Here is an 18,048-nt window from a genome sequence, read left to right on the forward strand (position 1 = left end):
AGGAAGAGGACAAGTTTTTATCTATCTGAAAGAACAGCTTTTGAAAGCTTTTTGGTACAGTTTAATGTAATATACATTAAAAAATATTACTATTTTCTCTAATTTCACAAAATGCACTTCTAAGACATTTAATTCTTTAAGTCCACCTGAATCGCTATGTTACAGACTTAGCTATAAGGCAAAAAAAAAAAAAAAGAAAAACAGAGCATTCATTATATTAGTGCAAAAGTAAAGTAGACTGGCTGGTAATTTTACCTTAAATTGAGCCTTTCACACATTACAAAGTATTGAAGTATCTGGCTTTTATGTCAATTTGAGTGCATGGATTGAAACTCTGTCAGTCTGCAGGCATGAATTCATCTCCCTCTTGAAATCTCTCAGCACTACTGAGACTCTGCTATTATGTTTAAATTATTTAGAAAATGACTGTTTATGAGAAAATTAGTGATTTTATTTTTTGTAACGATACCAGAACAAGACTGCTAAAGGATCTGACTGAATCCTTGTCAGTTTTCTGTCTCGGGCTTGGAATTCTAAGGTACCTTTGAAGAAAGCTTCTTGTTTTGGTTCTGCTTAACTTATGGATAACCAGTGAACCTTCAGGCATGAAATACTCTGAAGCATCGTACCAGGTTATAGAAATTAAGTTCACAACACAACTCAGCATCTCTGATCCTTCTTTGTTTGCTCCCCACATATCTTTACTGCCCCATGATACATAATTGAATGTCCTGGGATTTTTAAATTGATAAATACATGCATAAAGGGTGACATTTAGGTGGACCTGATCATTAGCAGATTAGATCTGTAGTTTTCTTATGTTGTTTTGTAGCATACTAGAACGCACACAGAATGAAAGCCCATCTGAGTCGTCAATGAACAAGTAACAGTGAACAAGTTATTGTTCAAGTAGGATTGAACAAGATAATCAAGTAGGATTGAACAAGATAATATTGTTCAAGTAGGATTTAACTTCTCTGATCATTTCAAGAAGGTCTAGAATCAGAACTATACATGTAAATGTTACGAAGTACACCTAGAAGTGAAATGCCTAGTGGATGGAAAAGTGAAGTTCTGTAGGTCTCTAAAAAACAAAGTCCATCCATCCATCAAGAGTCCCATCCTTTTCCACCAGGCAGATTTAGATAAGATTAGTCTGGATCAAAGTAGGGAGTTACTGTTGCACACTATGAAAAGAAATCAAGGTTACTGGATCATCAAACTGAAGAGCTGTTGGAGGTGCCTCCTGCACTGCTCTAATTCATGGCATCCTCAGGCTCATCCTGTCCTTACACTATCACTCTGTTCACCTGCAGAGACCATGAGCAAGATTTTCACATGGTTAAGTAAATATAAAGGCCATTTGGAACTGTTGTTTTGTCACTTCAGCAATTTCATTTCCATTCATATGCTTTAGGGATCTCAATTTGAGGTGAAATAAAGGCTTAGGCGACTGTGCTAGATGGCAATTTTAGCCTCATAGAACAGGCTCTAATTTACATTTATCTATGTGGGACAAGGCTGTGTATGGCAGGGGCAAGGAAATGTTGCTGCCTGTCTCTCAGGCTATCGATAATAGGAGTGATGGTTAAAGAACTACTATGAAGTAACCACACAGCTCCAAGCCTTAAGGGTTAGATGCAGAGAACTTGGACACATTTCACCTAGGACTGAATCACCTGAAGTGAAATGATCTCATCGTGACTGTAACCATCATTCCTAACAACAGCAGATCTACTTCGTTTCTTCATGAACTAGAAGCATCCAGTTCAACCAACAGTGCAGAGGACAAGACATGCTATCCATATACTGCACAGCTCTTTGCTCCACAGGCACAGCAGACATGCTGCTACAATCAGATACTGCATAACCAGCAGTAACATACTGCAGCAACAGAAGTAACATGGAAATGTCTCATCCAGTCAAAATGACCAGCTTGACTGAGCAGTCTACAAGTCTCAATGGCCTACAAGTTCTCACACAGAGATCTTCAATAGAACAGCAATCTGCACTCCCAACTCATGAGTGTCTTTCCACACACCAATGGCTACTTCCCCATTCTTGAACATAGAGCAGGTTTTCTTTGAAAAGAGAAAAACAGTATTGATTTCACACTAGATTTGTGTGTTACATCACATCAGAATGTCGGTTTCCCCCTCCTCAGCAGACAGAGCCAGAAACACATTTCTATGTTCCCTGTGCAGCTTTGCCAAACTCTCCACCAGGTGAGAGAACAGGACCTTGAGAATGAAGCAATTGCAGGAGACAGCAGTGAAGAGGAACACCTGAAAGCCACTGTTCATAGTTATGGTGATATGGATGACGAGAGTCAGCAAGAGGCACCTTGAATAGTTTAAAGACTGAGACGACCCAGACTAATTCTTGTTTTGCAAGCGCCAGAGATGGTTCATAGGCTGTGACTCCCCCTTATCCCAGAGTCAATCTCTGCTTGTTTGAGCCAGCAGTCTACAGGAAATTGAGATATTGTGCTCCCCTTTATTTGGCGTGTATTTTGAACCTTACATCCCTCCAGAAGGGGGGGGGGGGGGGGGTGTGTGGAGCAGAAGAGAGCCATTCCTAAGAAACAGTTTTCAATTAGAGAAATGGGTGATGGGTGAGAGTGGGAATTCCCCATTTTCAAGTTACAATCTGAATAAAAACATGTTGCCAATTTAATTTGTAATTTTTTCCTCTATCTGTGTGTCTAACACACTACATATTAATGGAAATACTAGCTTTTTAGTCCTTACTCTAGCCAGTTACAAATCATGTGGCTGACAGTTAAATGGCCAATCTGAAGATCCCGTCTGACGTGGTGGTGGCTTTGGTATGCCCCAGGATGTAGGTCACTGTCAGTGCACAGCCTTTCTCTTATCCTTTGCTCCCATGATGCATTTAAATGATGGTGCATTAATGTGACACTCTTTTAAAATAGAAGTCAAGAGATGTAAAATCTGTTGCCCACATAGATGATTTTTAATCTGTAATTTCTGTGGCTCTTGACATCTGTCATCGAATGAATACATATTCTTGCTTTATCCTCAAGAGAAAGGCAGATTGTTGCTATCTCCTGTGCCAGTACTAATCTCATCATTTCTAAACAGCCTTATTCCTGGTTTCCAGAGGTGCAAAAGAGGCTCCTGAGGAACAGACCATTGCAGGGGTTTTGCATAAGAAACACCAGAATGCAGAAAGCTTCAAGGACTAGCAAGCCCTTCCCCCCACGTCACACATGTTCATATCACACAATACTCCCTAAAGTTAACAAACTCCATCTTGAAGACAGGGCAGTATTTTGCCCTTCTGTAATCCCTCCAAGAAGGCTGTTCCAAAACCTCATAGATCTAATGACCAAATGCTTATTCCAATCTCTAGATTAAGCCTATATCAGTTTAGTAGCAAGATGAAACTGTAATAACTAGCTTATGATACCAAAGGCAGAGTCCATCTGTTTTGGCGCCCTATTTCCCACTGGAGGCAGTACAGGACGTTTTAGGAAAGAATTTAAGAATCAAGCACTAGAAAAGCAAGGAAGAGCTGTATTAACAGTCACAAAACCAGGCATGCTAACTTGAAACACTGATTACCAACTGTAACTGAAATGAAAATTAACTGAATAAGCATATTTTCTTTGGCCCTATTCCTTCCTGACTAGTCTGAGCCTCTGAGAGGCATTTTAGGGAAGCAGATTACAGATGCATTATTATTCTTTTTTAAATGTTTCTGAGTAAATAGGTTAGGCTGAACCTTGATGTATGATGCCTGTTAGCTGGGTTAATTTAAAACTAGTCTGTATTCCAAACTGAAATATCTGACTGGATTGGGTGACAGTGGAGATCACTAAACCATACTCAGGGTTAGGATCTACAGAGACTTCAGAGGTTTGTATAAGTAGAAATGTAAGTCTTTAAAATGTTTCATTTTGGCATGCTTAAAGTTAGTACTGCTGGCTAAAAAGAATCACAGATGTGACACTAACACTGCTAGAATCTGTTTAAAACTTGTAAGATCAACTTTCTCTGTCTTACACTAGATCATTTGACAAGAAACATCTGATTAGCCAAAAATTTAGAAGTTAAATATTTCATTTTCCAACACAAATTTTTAAAGAATGGAAGACAACTTGGCTTTCAAATAACGATTACAAACAGCCACACAGACAGGGCTTTTGACGTGATCAGATCAATTGTGCTGAGTAGCAACAAATTGGACATTATGTAATTTCATTTTCACTGCACTTGCCATGAAAATTGTATGACTTCAGGTTATTAAGCTAGTAGCAGTGAAGAACATTCTTCTCAGGACGCTAACAATTCAAAATGCCACTTTCATCACCAGTGGAGGCACTGAAGCATTGATAGCTACATTCAGAGTCTTTCCCAATGTGATATTTCATACTGGTTATGACAAGTTATCTGAGTGTCTTCTGAGAAGTCAAAGAAGTGAAAGGAGGCTGAACTCCATCACTTACAATCTTTAAAATAAAAGAGGGATCAGGAAGCAGAGGTAACTGGGTAATGGAAAGAGACACAATGAGGAGGCTGCTATTATTAAAATAAGCCTGGATATAACCAAGAACATAATGGGTGGTAGAAGGCTGTGCTGGAAAATTGTAGAGGTGGGTTTGTCTTCCAGCTCCAGAATGATCCTAGACTTTACCTTCCATTTTCCACATTCCTCACTACTAGCCAATTAACTTTATAGGTCACAATGTCCTAATCTTGGTCATTACCTTCTCTTTCGCATTGTTGTGGTTTAAACCCAGCCAGCAACCCAGAACCACGCAGCTGCTCACTCACTCCCCGCCCTCCTTCATCCACCCGCTCCTGGAGGGATGAGGAGAATCGAAAGAATGTAACTCCCATAAGTTGAGATAAGAACAGCCCAGTAACTAAGGTATAACACAAACCACCACTGCTATCATCAATGATAGTAATGATAAAGGGAATAACAAGGGAAGAGAATACAATCTCTCACCACCCGCCGACCGATACCCAGCCCAATCCGAGCAGTGATCTAGCCCTTCCAGGTAACTGTCCCCAGTTTATATAGTGGGCATTGCTGTGCTGTGGTATGGAATACCTCTTTGGCTAGTTTGGGTCAGGGGTCCTGTCTCTGCTTCCTCCCGGCTTCCCCTCCTCCCTGGCAGAGCATGAGGCTCAGAAAGTCCTTGGTCAGAGTAAACAATACTTAGCAACAGCTAAAAACATTGGTATTAACAGTGTTGTTCCCAGGCTGAAATTCAAAAGCACAGCACTGCACCAGCTACTAAGAAGAAAAATGACTGCTACTGCTGAACCCAGGACACTCACCCACTCCTTTCACTAAGTCCTCCGCATACCCATAGTTTCACCATTGTAATCCCTCAGGATAACAGAAGATGCTGACAGGAAAAAGAACCAGAGTTTTCATTTCTGCAGTGATGTTACAGGTGATCCACCTCCTGGTAGAAGCAGAAGGATGTACAATTCAAACTCCTTTGTTTCCCCTGGGTTCAATGAGACTGCATTATATGTTTTATTCCAAAACACAACTTATGCCACCACCAAGTACCTGATAGTCTTTTAATATTCATTTTGTGTAGTTAGAGAAGCTTTCCACTAAAATGGTGGACTCTTGTGCTCACATATGAAACAGGTACCATAATTCTTTACACACATTTGGGAGGTCTACATTACCACAGGCAGGGTTGGTTTGTGACGTTAGCAACAGGAGGCAGCATTGTTCATTCAGGAAATACAAATCAGGGGTAAAAATGTTATATTTTCTGATTGGAACAGGTATACTGTTTCCATCACCTGCCTGATTAATTTCCACTGTACTGGAGAATAACTCAAATAGGTGATTTTTTTCATGACTGCATAAAGAACTCATAGAGTTTTGGTTCCCTTAACCCAGAAAAAATCAAGCAAGAGAAGAAAATACCTTATTAATACCCATGCCTACTTTGGCTAATTCTTAATTCAAAATTCATCTCTTAAGGGCTTTTTCCACTGTTGGTCATAAATCCACAATTTGCATCTTTACACAGAACATTCATCTGCTTGTATGATGGTGACACCCTCCCACTAAACCATGACAATTAGTGATAGCACAACCCTAGGCTTGTGCTGTTACTCACAAGAAAGCAAGGGCGTTACACAGCTTCACTTCTTGCCACACACTGGTGTTCTGTGCTCATATTTTTACCTTCAGTGTGAAGAATAAGCCCCCTCTTCCTCATGTCCATGCTTGCTCTTCTCATTTCACTCATTCATTTTACCCCAGTCTTCAGTATTGCCATCATCCTCCAGTATTGTACTTACCTGTTCTCCATTAAAACAAACTGTGCTCTAAAGCTCTAGCATGAGTTAACCCACACCAAAGACCTTCTCTTGTTAACAGTTCAACTTTGCTCAGCAATCCAAAGCAACCTATAATCACAGTGGCTGGAACCATGCCTCCCATAAAGTGTTTCTGATTTAGAGCTCAAAAAATAAAACAAAGGGACAAAGAATAATAAGTTTAACAATGAGTAAATGGAACAAAACTACTTAAGATCAATCCCTCTTTTTTCCCGCTGAACTTCAAAATTACCCTGTAAATGCCACCTTCAGTGAAAAATCATTATAGGAAAAAAAACTCTAAAGATTAAGAATTTTCCTAATCATGACATGTTTAGCTGCATTCAGAGTCCCTGCATGAAATCCCCAGAATGCAGCTGTGCACAAAACAATTGCCCTGTTTTCATCTGTTCCCTGTTGACTACTATAGTTAGGTGAAATTACTGCATTAAATGATGGAATGTAATTCAAATTTGGTACAGCTTTTAGAAAGCCTTAAACCTGAAGGTGTTTGCCCAAGTAATTCTTTTATAGCAGATGTAGGTAAGAGCAGATGCCCCCAGTACCACTTTCTGAATAGAAAGTATTAACTTAAAACACTTCACAACTGTGAAACCAGAAGAAAACCAGGAGGTGCATCCCCTTATCTGAAATCCAGTGTCAAGTTACTAACTAAAAATGCAACGGTTAAAGAGAAGATGTTAATGTGAAAATTCAGCTCTCACTGGAGATGAATAATGGGCACTTTGAGAGTGACAATTCCAGTTCTGTTCCCATTTTAAACAGTATTTCAAAAGGTATCAGGCCCTCATGAAAGAATTAACTATTACCTTGTCTAAAACTTCAACTCTTACTCTCTGACAGATACTTTTATTTCCACGATATTTGAATTTAGCTATTTATTGAATGCTGGTGGCCAGCCTCCACAGAAGCCCTGTCCCCAGGTATGCCACAGTGTTCTCAGGAGCCTGCAGCCCCATGCTCAGCAAGCAGCCCATCATGAGAGCTAGTAAACAGCCCTCTTCCCTTCAAACAGCATTTCATACCACCTACTGATGGTAAGGGCACACACCGCTTGACCCTTCCTAGTAAAATCCAAGAAAAGCATGTTTTTAGTGAATGCATGACTGCATGACAGTTAACCAGTTCTTATCCCATTAATAACATGTCTGCCCCTCCCTCATATCTTCACATAATCTGCATGCTTCTTTCCCCAGCACAGATGTTTGTATGCTAAGCATGACTTCTCTCTACCAGCAGAATGGAGACAAACCCCCCCTGCAGCAGGAACATGGCGAGTGTCTGCAGTCGCATCAGACAAGTCCTTCAGCCCTCCCTGTGGCAAGTGGCAAAAGCTCAGCAGGAACTCAACTTTTAAAATCCCTTTCCTTCCCGAGCTGGTCCTTTTCTGATCCCTTGCCTGAAATATTTTTCCCTACTTACAGGGGGTGACAGGAGCTGAGGGTTGTAAGGGCTGCCCTCTGAGGGGAGTGGCCAGCAACTGCCCTGTCCTGTGGGGACAAACCCTTTGTGCATCAAAACCACAGCAATCCATGGAAACACTGGGTGCGTTGGCTGAAAATTGCATAAGAAAGAGGGTAAGTGCATTTACGGAGGGGGGTGCTGCCTGTGGGACACCCTTCAGGGACTGTGGTCACAAGGGCCCCCCTGAGCAGACTGAGGATACTCCATGATGGGACAGTGGCGGCCATGAGGGGACCGCAGCCTTGGTCCTCTCAGGGCTGCCACTGCCCTGTCATGGGGTGTCCACAGTTCCCTCAGGAACACCCCACATGAGGGCAAGATCACAAAGGACCAGGGCAGTATGAAAACCGTAGGCAAAGTGGAGCAGAAAACCATTAGGCAGACAGGACCTCAACCTCCTACGCTGCCTGGCACCTCTCTCTGAGAAAATTTGGGCTGCGAGACGGTAATCCACAGGGAGGCTGAGGCTAGGGAGTGGGGAGGATACACAGTTTTACACGTCTGTGTAGCCTCATATTGCTAATAGTGTGGTTTCCCTATGTGCTAGCTATACAGATGGTGTAAAGGTTTTCAGGGTAACACTTTGGTTGAAGATAGGCCTACATTTGTAAACAGGAAGTTGGGGGGGGGTTTGTAAGAAGAAAGACAATTTGTTATTTACAAAATCAGTCAAATGAAAGCTATTTATCAGGTAATGTGAATAAAGCAGGTCATGAACACCTGCTGGATTATGGACTGCTTCGTTTGCTTAACGCAATACTTGGAGGCACAAAGAACTTACTTCAGACATACATAGCTCTGCCTTGCTGCCCAGGACACTATGCACTGATTTTGGTAACTGGCAGCTGGCATTTTAAGAGTCTGGTCATTCTCCACATGGAGGATGGAGGAAGACTGAGCATATGAGAAGGGTCTTAATAATTCAGAAAAAATTACAATCTTGCGGGTCAAAGACACTCTTCTTCCAGGTGAGGTTTGAGTATGGGCTTAAATAAAAAAGCTAACTAATGTGGATCCAGAATCTACTATGGGGCCTATTTATGCTAATTCCTCTGCCCTGTCACACTAAAATGTAAGGGTGCAATGGTAGGAAGAGTAATTGGTTTGTTCAAAATGAAAAACAGCATGTTATCTTTGAATTCCATCTGTGATAGCCATTAATAATTAGTGCCTGTTGTGCTGGAGAGAAAATACCACTGCCTACAGCCAGATATACAGGTGAGTGATGTCCAAATTACCTAGCTGAGGTAATTGTTGGCATAGTACTTCTTTTGCAAATCACCAAATATGGCTGGTAGCAAAGTGATAGGACTTTTGCTTGTGATCAAAATTTTACATTAATTTCAATGAGAGAGATGACGAAAGAGGTATTTTCAGTTTCTATTATTGCACTCACAGAGAGATAATTGTATTTCATTCCTATGTTCTGATTTTTATCAGTAGATCTGAAAGCACTTTTAAATGGTCTCATATACTGGGATATGAGGCACAGATGCAGATGTATTCAAAGGCTGCCAGCAGACCAGTAGCCAAAGCAGGAACAGGCACCAGGGACTCAAATCTTTAGGTTTTCTATACTTTTTTATTTGTAAGAATGTCCTAATGTGTACTTAATATCAGTATTTAAGAGGAAGTTCGTAAAGGAAAATACTGTGATTATTAGTGCAGTTCATATCTACAGGAGACACTGGATAATGAATATTAAACTACAGAAATGACAGGCAGTTGGCTTGTTACTTCTTGTTCCCTCCTAAATATCACTTTAATATTACCTACTCCTTCATTTCACAGGCAAAGGTGTTAAGTCTATAACATTCAAAACCACACCGTAATTAGTTTTTATGTCTCCAAATTCCATCTCCTTGTTCATACCAGTCTGGTCTGAATAGAGGGTGGTTCTTTCGGTTGGATTAGGAAACTCTTGTAATCTGTATGTGCAATACAGAAGTTAAATAATCAGTTTCCTTTCCTATTGTGTCCAAGCCCTTGAAGTTTGATACAGACTGGTGACTGGCAATGCACTTGCTGATAACACAGCTACACCTTGCCAGGGGACTCCCTTCACAGCCTTGGCTTCTTGATTTGTTTTGTGTGTGTGTGGTGGTGGTGTTGGTTGTGGTGTCGGGTTTTGTTTTGTTTTATTTGAAACAGATGGAACAGTTTCTAGATGTGGTATGTGTCTGTATATATACATATATATATATATAAATAATCTGCTGCATGTGCTTGGTATAGGGAAGGGCAGAAAGCCTGGACTGTGGGCAACAAACCAAGAAAGGGCAATGAACCTCCTGGTGGAGGCTGTGGCACAATTGAAATCCTCGTTGCCAAAAAGGACATAGTGATATTTTCCTGGCAGTAGAAAAATCTCCCCTATGTATTGGCAGCCTCTGCCCTCTGCCGGCATTCCTGGATATCAGCCGCAACTCTCCTGGAATCTGTGATCATACCCCGAAGGCTCTTTGCAAAACAGCACAGAGACCAGCCGTGTTTATAAAGCAAATTCTTTAGGATGTGGTGTCTCAGGAAGTGCAAGATTGACAGTGTCTGACGGGGACCTAAATCTCAAGTGACATTTGCTATTGACTTCTGCAGTGTTTTTCAGATGTCTGCCTACTTCTCACCTTGTTCAACACTGCAAGGGTTAGTCTGAAGCATCTTCACATGCTATTACAGTCCCCATCTGTTTTCTTCCAGTGAGCCAATACAAAGAAGAAGGAACAGGATAATAAATGTTATTTTTTGTTGTGGTGGTGGTTTTCATTCCACTATAAAAAAAATCATGCCTGTTTAGCACAATGAATTATTCCAACAAAAAGTTTCAAAGTGAAGTTACGGGTTAATGTAGAATGGCAACTGCTGAATGTCTCAGCTACCTTTGTACTTGGAAGCCATTCTACCTGCTTTTTCTTGGGTGCAGAGCATAAATTTAAACCTTCATTTTGTGGGAATTGTTATTAGCTAATTGGCAGAAAACTAATTTTCCCATTAAAATGTAACTTTGAAAAAATTAATTAAACCTATTGGTAAAACACAAGGATTTCACTTCATAGTGAAATCTGAGAACATTTCAGGCTCAGTCCTGAAATGCACCAAAGGTTCTGCAAACAACAGGATGGTACATGGGTCAGGCTTCACAGGATGGCAGCCCCGGGCCACCCAGCAGCTCAGGTTCATACCCACTTACACCTTGAATGTCAAAATCAGCGTCTTGCCCAGTATTCATAGGTCTGTGGGTTTGTAATGGTAGTATCAATATCTATTGTAAAAGTTTTTTATACTTAGTCATGCTTTATTAAAAGGTACTTTTTTCTACATCTGTAGGAGAAAAAGCATCCTTACAAAATGGGCCTTTCCCAGTCGCACGGCATTCTGACAAAGCCATGTCTCGTCTCTGCAAGCTCATACCTGATGCCATGTATAGCAGCCACCCCTGTTTGGGGTAACCATGCACCTATAGATGTGCCATTTAATTGCATCATCTTTACAAAGGCACTTTGGCTTGGGTGTGGAAATGTCCCTTCTCTAAGACAATGGGTAAACCTATGAAAGCCAAAACACCAACCACAAATAGTTTAGCTTGAGAACAGAACTGATTTGCATGACACAACTTATTTTTCCCCAGACCTCACTGATATTTTTCTTTAGTGAACAGCAGTATGTACCTTCAAAAGAAGGTTGTATAGAAAAGTGTCTCACTAAATTGGTTCTCTGCAAGTGGATTTTCTAATATAGCACCAGTTGTTGTACAGTCCTAAATAAAAACCTGATAAATTGTCACTCAACATGTGTAAGAAATGAACAAATGTTGCATTTCTTACATTAAAGAATAAACTTCTTGCTTCCACAGTATTACATTCATGTTGATGGTGCCATATAAACAGCATATAAACTGTCCTTGCCCATGGCAAGGGGTTGGACTAGATGATCTTCAAATGCCCCTTCCAAACCAAATCATTCTGTGTATATCTTCACAACAGACCTGCAGTCTCCACGTCCGTGTCTGCATATAGTGTGTACACCTCCCCTGTTTTCAAGGCCATATCTCTAGTTGACAGAGCTCTCACAAACCTAAAGCATCTAGGTCAGAACCACACATTTGCCTCAGGTTTTCCTATCAGGAACACCAGGTCTTTCCAGTGAAAAAAGAAGGAATTCATCCAGCCTCTCAAATATATGGATCACACCTCATCTTTTCCTGAAGCTCTCTGTTCTATCAAATTCTAAATCCAGTTTCCCCTTTTCCTCCTGTTATTAATAGCAATGTTAAGGCCTGGGTATGTCCACATAACCTACAAAAGATGCAAATTCCCTGTAGCCGTTAACAAATAAAATTCTCTGCTCATCTTAGTCCTATTTGCTGTGTTACCATCTACTGCCACAGCAAGCTCTGCAAAAGTACCCTTGAGCCATATAGCCTGCCAGGTCTTTGGCCCTGTGCTCGTACCCAGCTGTATAAAACATGTAGAATCCCAGTTGTATAAAACACATCTAGAATCCCAATTGTGCTCCCTTCACCATTCAAGAGTTTGATCTGCAGTTCAGGCAGCTTCCAAGACACATTGCAATTGATGCTTGCAAGACGACACGACACAGTGACTTGAATGAAACTTGGAAATTCAGCTAGCTTGGAAAAGGGAAGCCTTTGAGTCAGGTAAGCTTGTAGTAGGACAGCTCTTCCCTTTTCCAGGATAACAAAGTAACACCTTAGTGCTTCACTCCTTAGCAGTGCCTGGCAGCTTTGGTCTGTACTCTCAGCCTGCAGAAACCGCTGGTCAAATAGCACAACTGACAATCTTCTGTTAGAATCCAAAGCAGCTTCAAGAATTGACAGCTCTCGACTGGTTCGACAGGATATAAAAATTACCCTTACACCTTTGCAACCAGCAAAACAAAGTAAGTAAAGGGACAGCCATTCCACAAGAGGCAATCATGCAACCGTATGACCATGGTAAAACTGACGAGGACATATATCAACTCTTACTAGTGGAAACAAGGGAAAGATTTCCTGACTCATGATGATAAATCCTTAAACCTGAAGTTAATATTAAAAAAAAAAGTGCACAGAGACTGTACATACAACTTTGCATATCCAGCTGTTTTCAAGATGTTCCAAAAAATCGACAGTCCTGGTTTCATGTGTCTATGCTCAGACTAGACAATACTTTCCCTGTGCAACCAAACTGTATTTCCACTCAATGTAGCTGGATTAAAGGTAACACTTGCTCCTGCTGAAGGCCTGCCTCTGTGCATGGCTTGTAGCTCTTGTGCACCTCTACCACAGAAATGTTTTACGCAGCATGCTCAGAAGGAAGGAAGTGAAAAGTCCCCTGTCATAACCAAACTGCAAGTCCAATTAAACTGGTTAAAATGTTACCCAGGTATTTAGGTTACAGTGATGGAGACAGTACAGCATATAAAACAATATATATTTATTTAGCACAAAAAAAATCCATTCAAATAGAAGTGTATATATTTTTTTCTAGTACTTTTTTACGGCACTTTGTTTCTTGAAGAGTAAAGAACCATCATGACTAACACAAAGACATACTAATCATTTGACAGACTGACAGCAGCTTATGAGCTGTAAGGCAAATTAGAAACCTCTTTCTCAAGTGAGTATTCCCTATAGAGTTCCATTAACTTAAGTGAAACAGTGACAAGAAAAATGTTACCGGACTAGGACATTACACCCTACTGCAATGTTTCCTGCTGTTACGGCCAACACAATATGCAGGGGCACGGATAGATCTCCTGACAAAGACACAGACTACTGGAAGTTTCATCGGAAGTTGCCAGGAACACTTACTGACCGCGAAAAAAACAATCCAACCATTAGGTGTGTGATTACATGACATAATTAAGCACAGTTCCCATTTCAGAGAAAATAGGTAAGTCAACATACAATGCTCAGAATTAGGACACAGACAGACTTTCAAGCCTGCAACTTGCATTTAGAGACAAATACATGATACTTATTGGTAAACAAATGCTGATAGCTCACACTGGCAGCATAGAAATACTACTTGAAATCTGGTTCCATTCATGACATAACTAATGGATATAGAAGACCACCCAAATTAGTGGCACACAGACTTCCCATAGCTTCTCCTCTGCTGAAGTTCCATTGCCTTAAGAGGCTTACATCAAAGATGTGCTGCTGCAATTAGTTCAGTCTTCCCTCCTATAGTCACCACCCGGATTAGGCTCCCTGAGTTTGGCCGATTCTTTCCTGTTATCCAGTCATAAAAGGTTCTGTTTCAAAATAAATGGATAAAACAGGGTTAGGAAGAGGAAAAAAAAAAAAAATATTATTATCAGGTACACTGATGGAAACATAAGATAAAAGCCTATTAGTTTTACTTTTCTTCTATTGCCCTCTCCGGTGATTTCTGTGTATATTGTGAAGTAGCAGTGCCATAACTGGATTCAGGCCCTCACAACTGGCCACAGGCCCAGAAAAATCCATAGGGCTTTACAGAGCTCACACAGGATTTTCACATCTCAAAGGAAAAGGCCAGGAGCTTAAACCATCCAAGTGGCAAGCCAAAGAGTTGAACTATTTCCAGGTTCAAAAACAAATACTGAAAAGGGGAAGGAAAGGCAACTTAAGTTGCCTTTGGCTATAACAGAATTGCTAGACCCACTAGTCTCCTACAGGCCACGGTAACATTTAGATATTTAACTGGTCTCAGCAGAAGCACACAAAGCCTTAAGACATCCAAAGTATTGCAAAGTAATATGGACTCATTCAGGTAACACACCAGAACACTTCTTACCAAGACAAAAACTCGTTGCTCAAAATATAATACAGAAAGCACAGTGTATTTTTCAGGTCCATCAACCCTTGCAATGTTGCAGACACAGCAACACCCATGCTGGAATGTCCTGCCATCTGACACAATGGCACAACATTCAAGTGCCCTGTAGGGAAAGTTTTTCTGCCTCCTTCCCAAGATGCAGATGTTACCAACACTTAACATCACATGTTTTTCTTCCACAGCCAGCAAGATTTTCCATTTTCAAAACTGGATTTAAAAGTTCAGGAATTAGAACTTAAGAAACAAACCGAAATAATCAACTTAGCTCTTCCATATGGAAAAAAGACTTAAAAAAAAAAAAAAAAAAGCAAAACCACAACATCTGGTTAAGAAGAATAAACTAAAGATTTTTTTAAATGTTTTTAGGCCAACTCGATGGGGCCTTTTAAAGAGCCACATCAAACAGCTGCAGAGAGTGCTCACAAAACCATTTCCCACTCTAAAAAGTCACAAAAAAAAAGGAAATCTAATGTCAGAACTAAACTACTCTCTGAACAATTAGCAATAGGTAATGGAATTTCAGTGTCAGCTCTAAAGGACTTTAAGAAGTGTAAGAGTAAAGCCCTTTACAGTGTATGAATGTAGATCCATGTTTGGTTTCCCTCACTGTGTCCTTATTTTCTTCCTTTTGACAGCTCACGCTCAGCAGGATCTCTGCTACTCCCAATCACAGTGCAGAAAGCAGCACTTGTGCTGCACCCTCTCTAACCAAGAGGAGTGACACAGTGGGCAGGGCAATCCCAGCCTGCTCTTATGCAAACTACAGTTGGAATCTCAGCATTTTGCAACAACATTCAGGACAAGCCTTTGTGGATGATGGAAAAAAAAGAAACAAACATATTGACTAAATTTTTCTAAATAAGAGCAGGAATTTTGTCAGCTGAGAAGTGAACACACCACAGACTGGGCACAGAGTGTTTTAACAGAAAAACAAGAATCCCAAAGTTTCCATGCCTATTCGTAGTCTACCTTTAAGCCAGACAATTGTCTCTTGCATCTGCTGTCTGTAATTTAATTTGTCTACAGGCTTTATGAGGTTCTGTGGCTTACGACTGCTTAAGGCAATCTCCCTTGTTGTAATAACTGATGTAGAGATGCTGCAGTTGACAGAGTTGGGCTGATTTTCTCCAGTTAGAAAGCCTGTGCAATGAACCCAGCGTGACTGAGAAACACACACACAATGAGATGATGGAGGCAAAAAGCCACTCAAATCCAAGACTGCTATTTAGAAAGAACACGCAATAAAGACACAGTAGCAAAAGGGACAGTGAGGAATTGCTTAGTTACCACACCGATACTCACTCAGCAATGAATTCTAAGGGTGTCCAGGAGCTGAAATCTGCGTCAGGCATTGATTTCCTGTTTGCTGGTGTATCTAAGGTAACCCTGTGATTAAAAAAGATAAGCCTTCTAATTATACACTATGTTTCTGATGAGTGCCACCTGCTACTATTCAGCACTGTAGCATATGTTTGCCTCTTAGACCACGTGGTATGGATTTTCCCTGCATCCTCCACATGCAGAGAACATACAGCCATCAGTTTCAACATATACCAAAGGCTCCAACCTACAAGCCCTCACCTTCCTGGCTTGCTGATGAAATCCACCCCATTAGAGCAATCACTCAGTCCATAGCTCCCTTCTAGTCTCTCTCCTGCAGACAGGAAGAGACAGCAACAAGCTTGCTCAGGTGTACTGCACAGCACATGCACAGTATAGCCATGCTTTCACAGAGCCTCATGCCAGCTGCAAATGCAGAGGTTAAGTGCACAAGCATAGGAAGCTTTGACTTTGATGATATATATTTATGCTATATACAGTGATAAAGGGCTGAACTTTTTACAACTCCTTCCTTGAGATACTGTTGATAATCCAAGGTATCATTACTCTCTCAAAACTTCACTCAAAACCAGTTTTGTATGAAAAGCATCCCAAGAGTCCAGTGATATTGGTGTCTGCCTGTCCATATGGCTCTGTAGAAGGTGATGTTTGTGTATTAGGAAAATAATGCAGGGAGAATTCAGACAGTGTTCTAAACCCCCATATAGAACTCTTTAGTAGTGTTTGGTCCTGAATTAGATATGGACCTGGCAAGAAAAATACTTTTCATTTTGGCAACAGAATTGCTGAGTTTAGACAGAGTGAAGATCTGCTAGGCTACTTTTCTAGCTTTCCTCATCAAAAAGCAAGCTGTGACAGAAAAATACAAGCTAAACTTTTTATTTTCATATAGCCTCAAAATGATCTAATTTTACTGATCAAGCTTAGTTATGCAGCACCTTATGAAGAAGTCAAAACTTGTCAAGTAATCCTTTTGCTTTACTATTTACCCTTTACTACTACCACATGATTCAATCTACAACTGTGCTGAATAGCTCATCTCATTTTCAGAGTCCTGTCTATACTGGAAAAAAAGAATAAAAAAACCTCACGTTAATGCACGGCTACGGTTGAACTGGTTAAAGCCAAATCAAATTTCAATCCTAACATCCACTACCATTTTACAAAGGAAAATAAAAAAACAAACAAACAAAAAAAAAACAACAAAAAAAATTTCTGTGTGACTTGCATGAAGCTGTGAATAGGTGTGAGAAGCTGTTTGTGCCCTGTGAACAGGACATCACAAGCACATCCATGTGACTCCAGGTTACAGAAATAACCAAATAAAACAACACAGAAGCAACTGTGCAATCACTTACGGTAAAATGGCAACAGCAGCAGATCCAGACGGCAGGCCACTACTGGGACCTGCTAAACTCTGACACAGCTGATGCACTGCTCCTTTGGCCATGCCATAGGCAATCATCCCTGACAATTAAAAATAGGCAAATTAAAGCACAATCAAAACAGCTTTCAATGCCATCAGTAGTTTAATAAAAAACCTTCATTGTTTGATGAACATGAAGTTTAAGACCACCTACCACAGCCAGAACAGAATCATATTTTTAAAACATATTAAAACATACATATTAAAAGGGAAAAAAATAAATAAAAGTAAAAAACCAAGAAGCTCTTACTAGGCATCCAGGAAGCATCACACAAATTAGCAGCTTACAGAATTAAGTAGTAAGTTCATGTATCCAAACATACCCTGAAAGATGTGATCTACAGGGCTAACAAACCTCACAAATCTAATAAAGTAACTGTGAAAATGCTTGTAGGCTTTACTAAAGGCAATCCCCCATTCATTTTCATCTTATGCGGGTTTTGACCCAAACAGATACAGCTCGCTTCTCTCCAGAACTGTAATTCACTTGGTCAGCATGCCAAATCTAACAATCCCTTTGAAAAAAGCTACACCACCTCCCTACCCACCATGGGAGAAAATAATCTGTGCATAAGAGAATTTCTTCCTGAACACTGCTGCTTTCCAGGCAAACAGTACTCAGCAGTGTAAAAACAACAGGAATGAGAGCATA

At 40.5% G+C, this 18,048-nt stretch overlaps 1 protein-coding gene across 3 annotated transcripts in view; it reads right to left on the reverse strand.

Moving 5' to 3' along the window:
• Nucleotides 1-18,048, reverse strand: part of QDPR (quinoid dihydropteridine reductase) — a 169,890-nt gene that overhangs the window by 146,389 nt on the left and 5,453 nt on the right. For 2 of the 3 annotated variants that reach the window (XM_061379733.1, XM_061379732.1), the window contains 3 exons: nt 17,329-17,437; nt 15,932-16,015; nt 13,226-14,063 (listed from right to left, as the gene is read on the reverse strand). In XM_061379733.1, the coding sequence (XP_061235717.1) occupies nt 13,955-14,063; nt 15,932-16,015; nt 17,329-17,437 (302 nt within the window). In that variant the 3' untranslated portion in view covers nt 13,226-13,954. Of the gene's footprint in view, nt 1-13,225; nt 14,064-15,931; nt 16,016-17,328; nt 17,438-18,048 lie in introns of those variants that run through there. The other variant, XR_009729474.1, reaches the window with a different exon arrangement.

This window comes from Neopsephotus bourkii, unplaced genomic scaffold (genome assembly GCF_033783945.1).
Source record: "Neopsephotus bourkii isolate Nb327-2 ecotype Australia unplaced genomic scaffold, CSIRO-AGI_Nbou_v1 NB_1780, whole genome shotgun sequence".
Classification (NCBI taxonomy): domain Eukaryota; kingdom Metazoa; phylum Chordata; class Aves; order Psittaciformes; family Psittacidae; genus Neopsephotus; species Neopsephotus bourkii.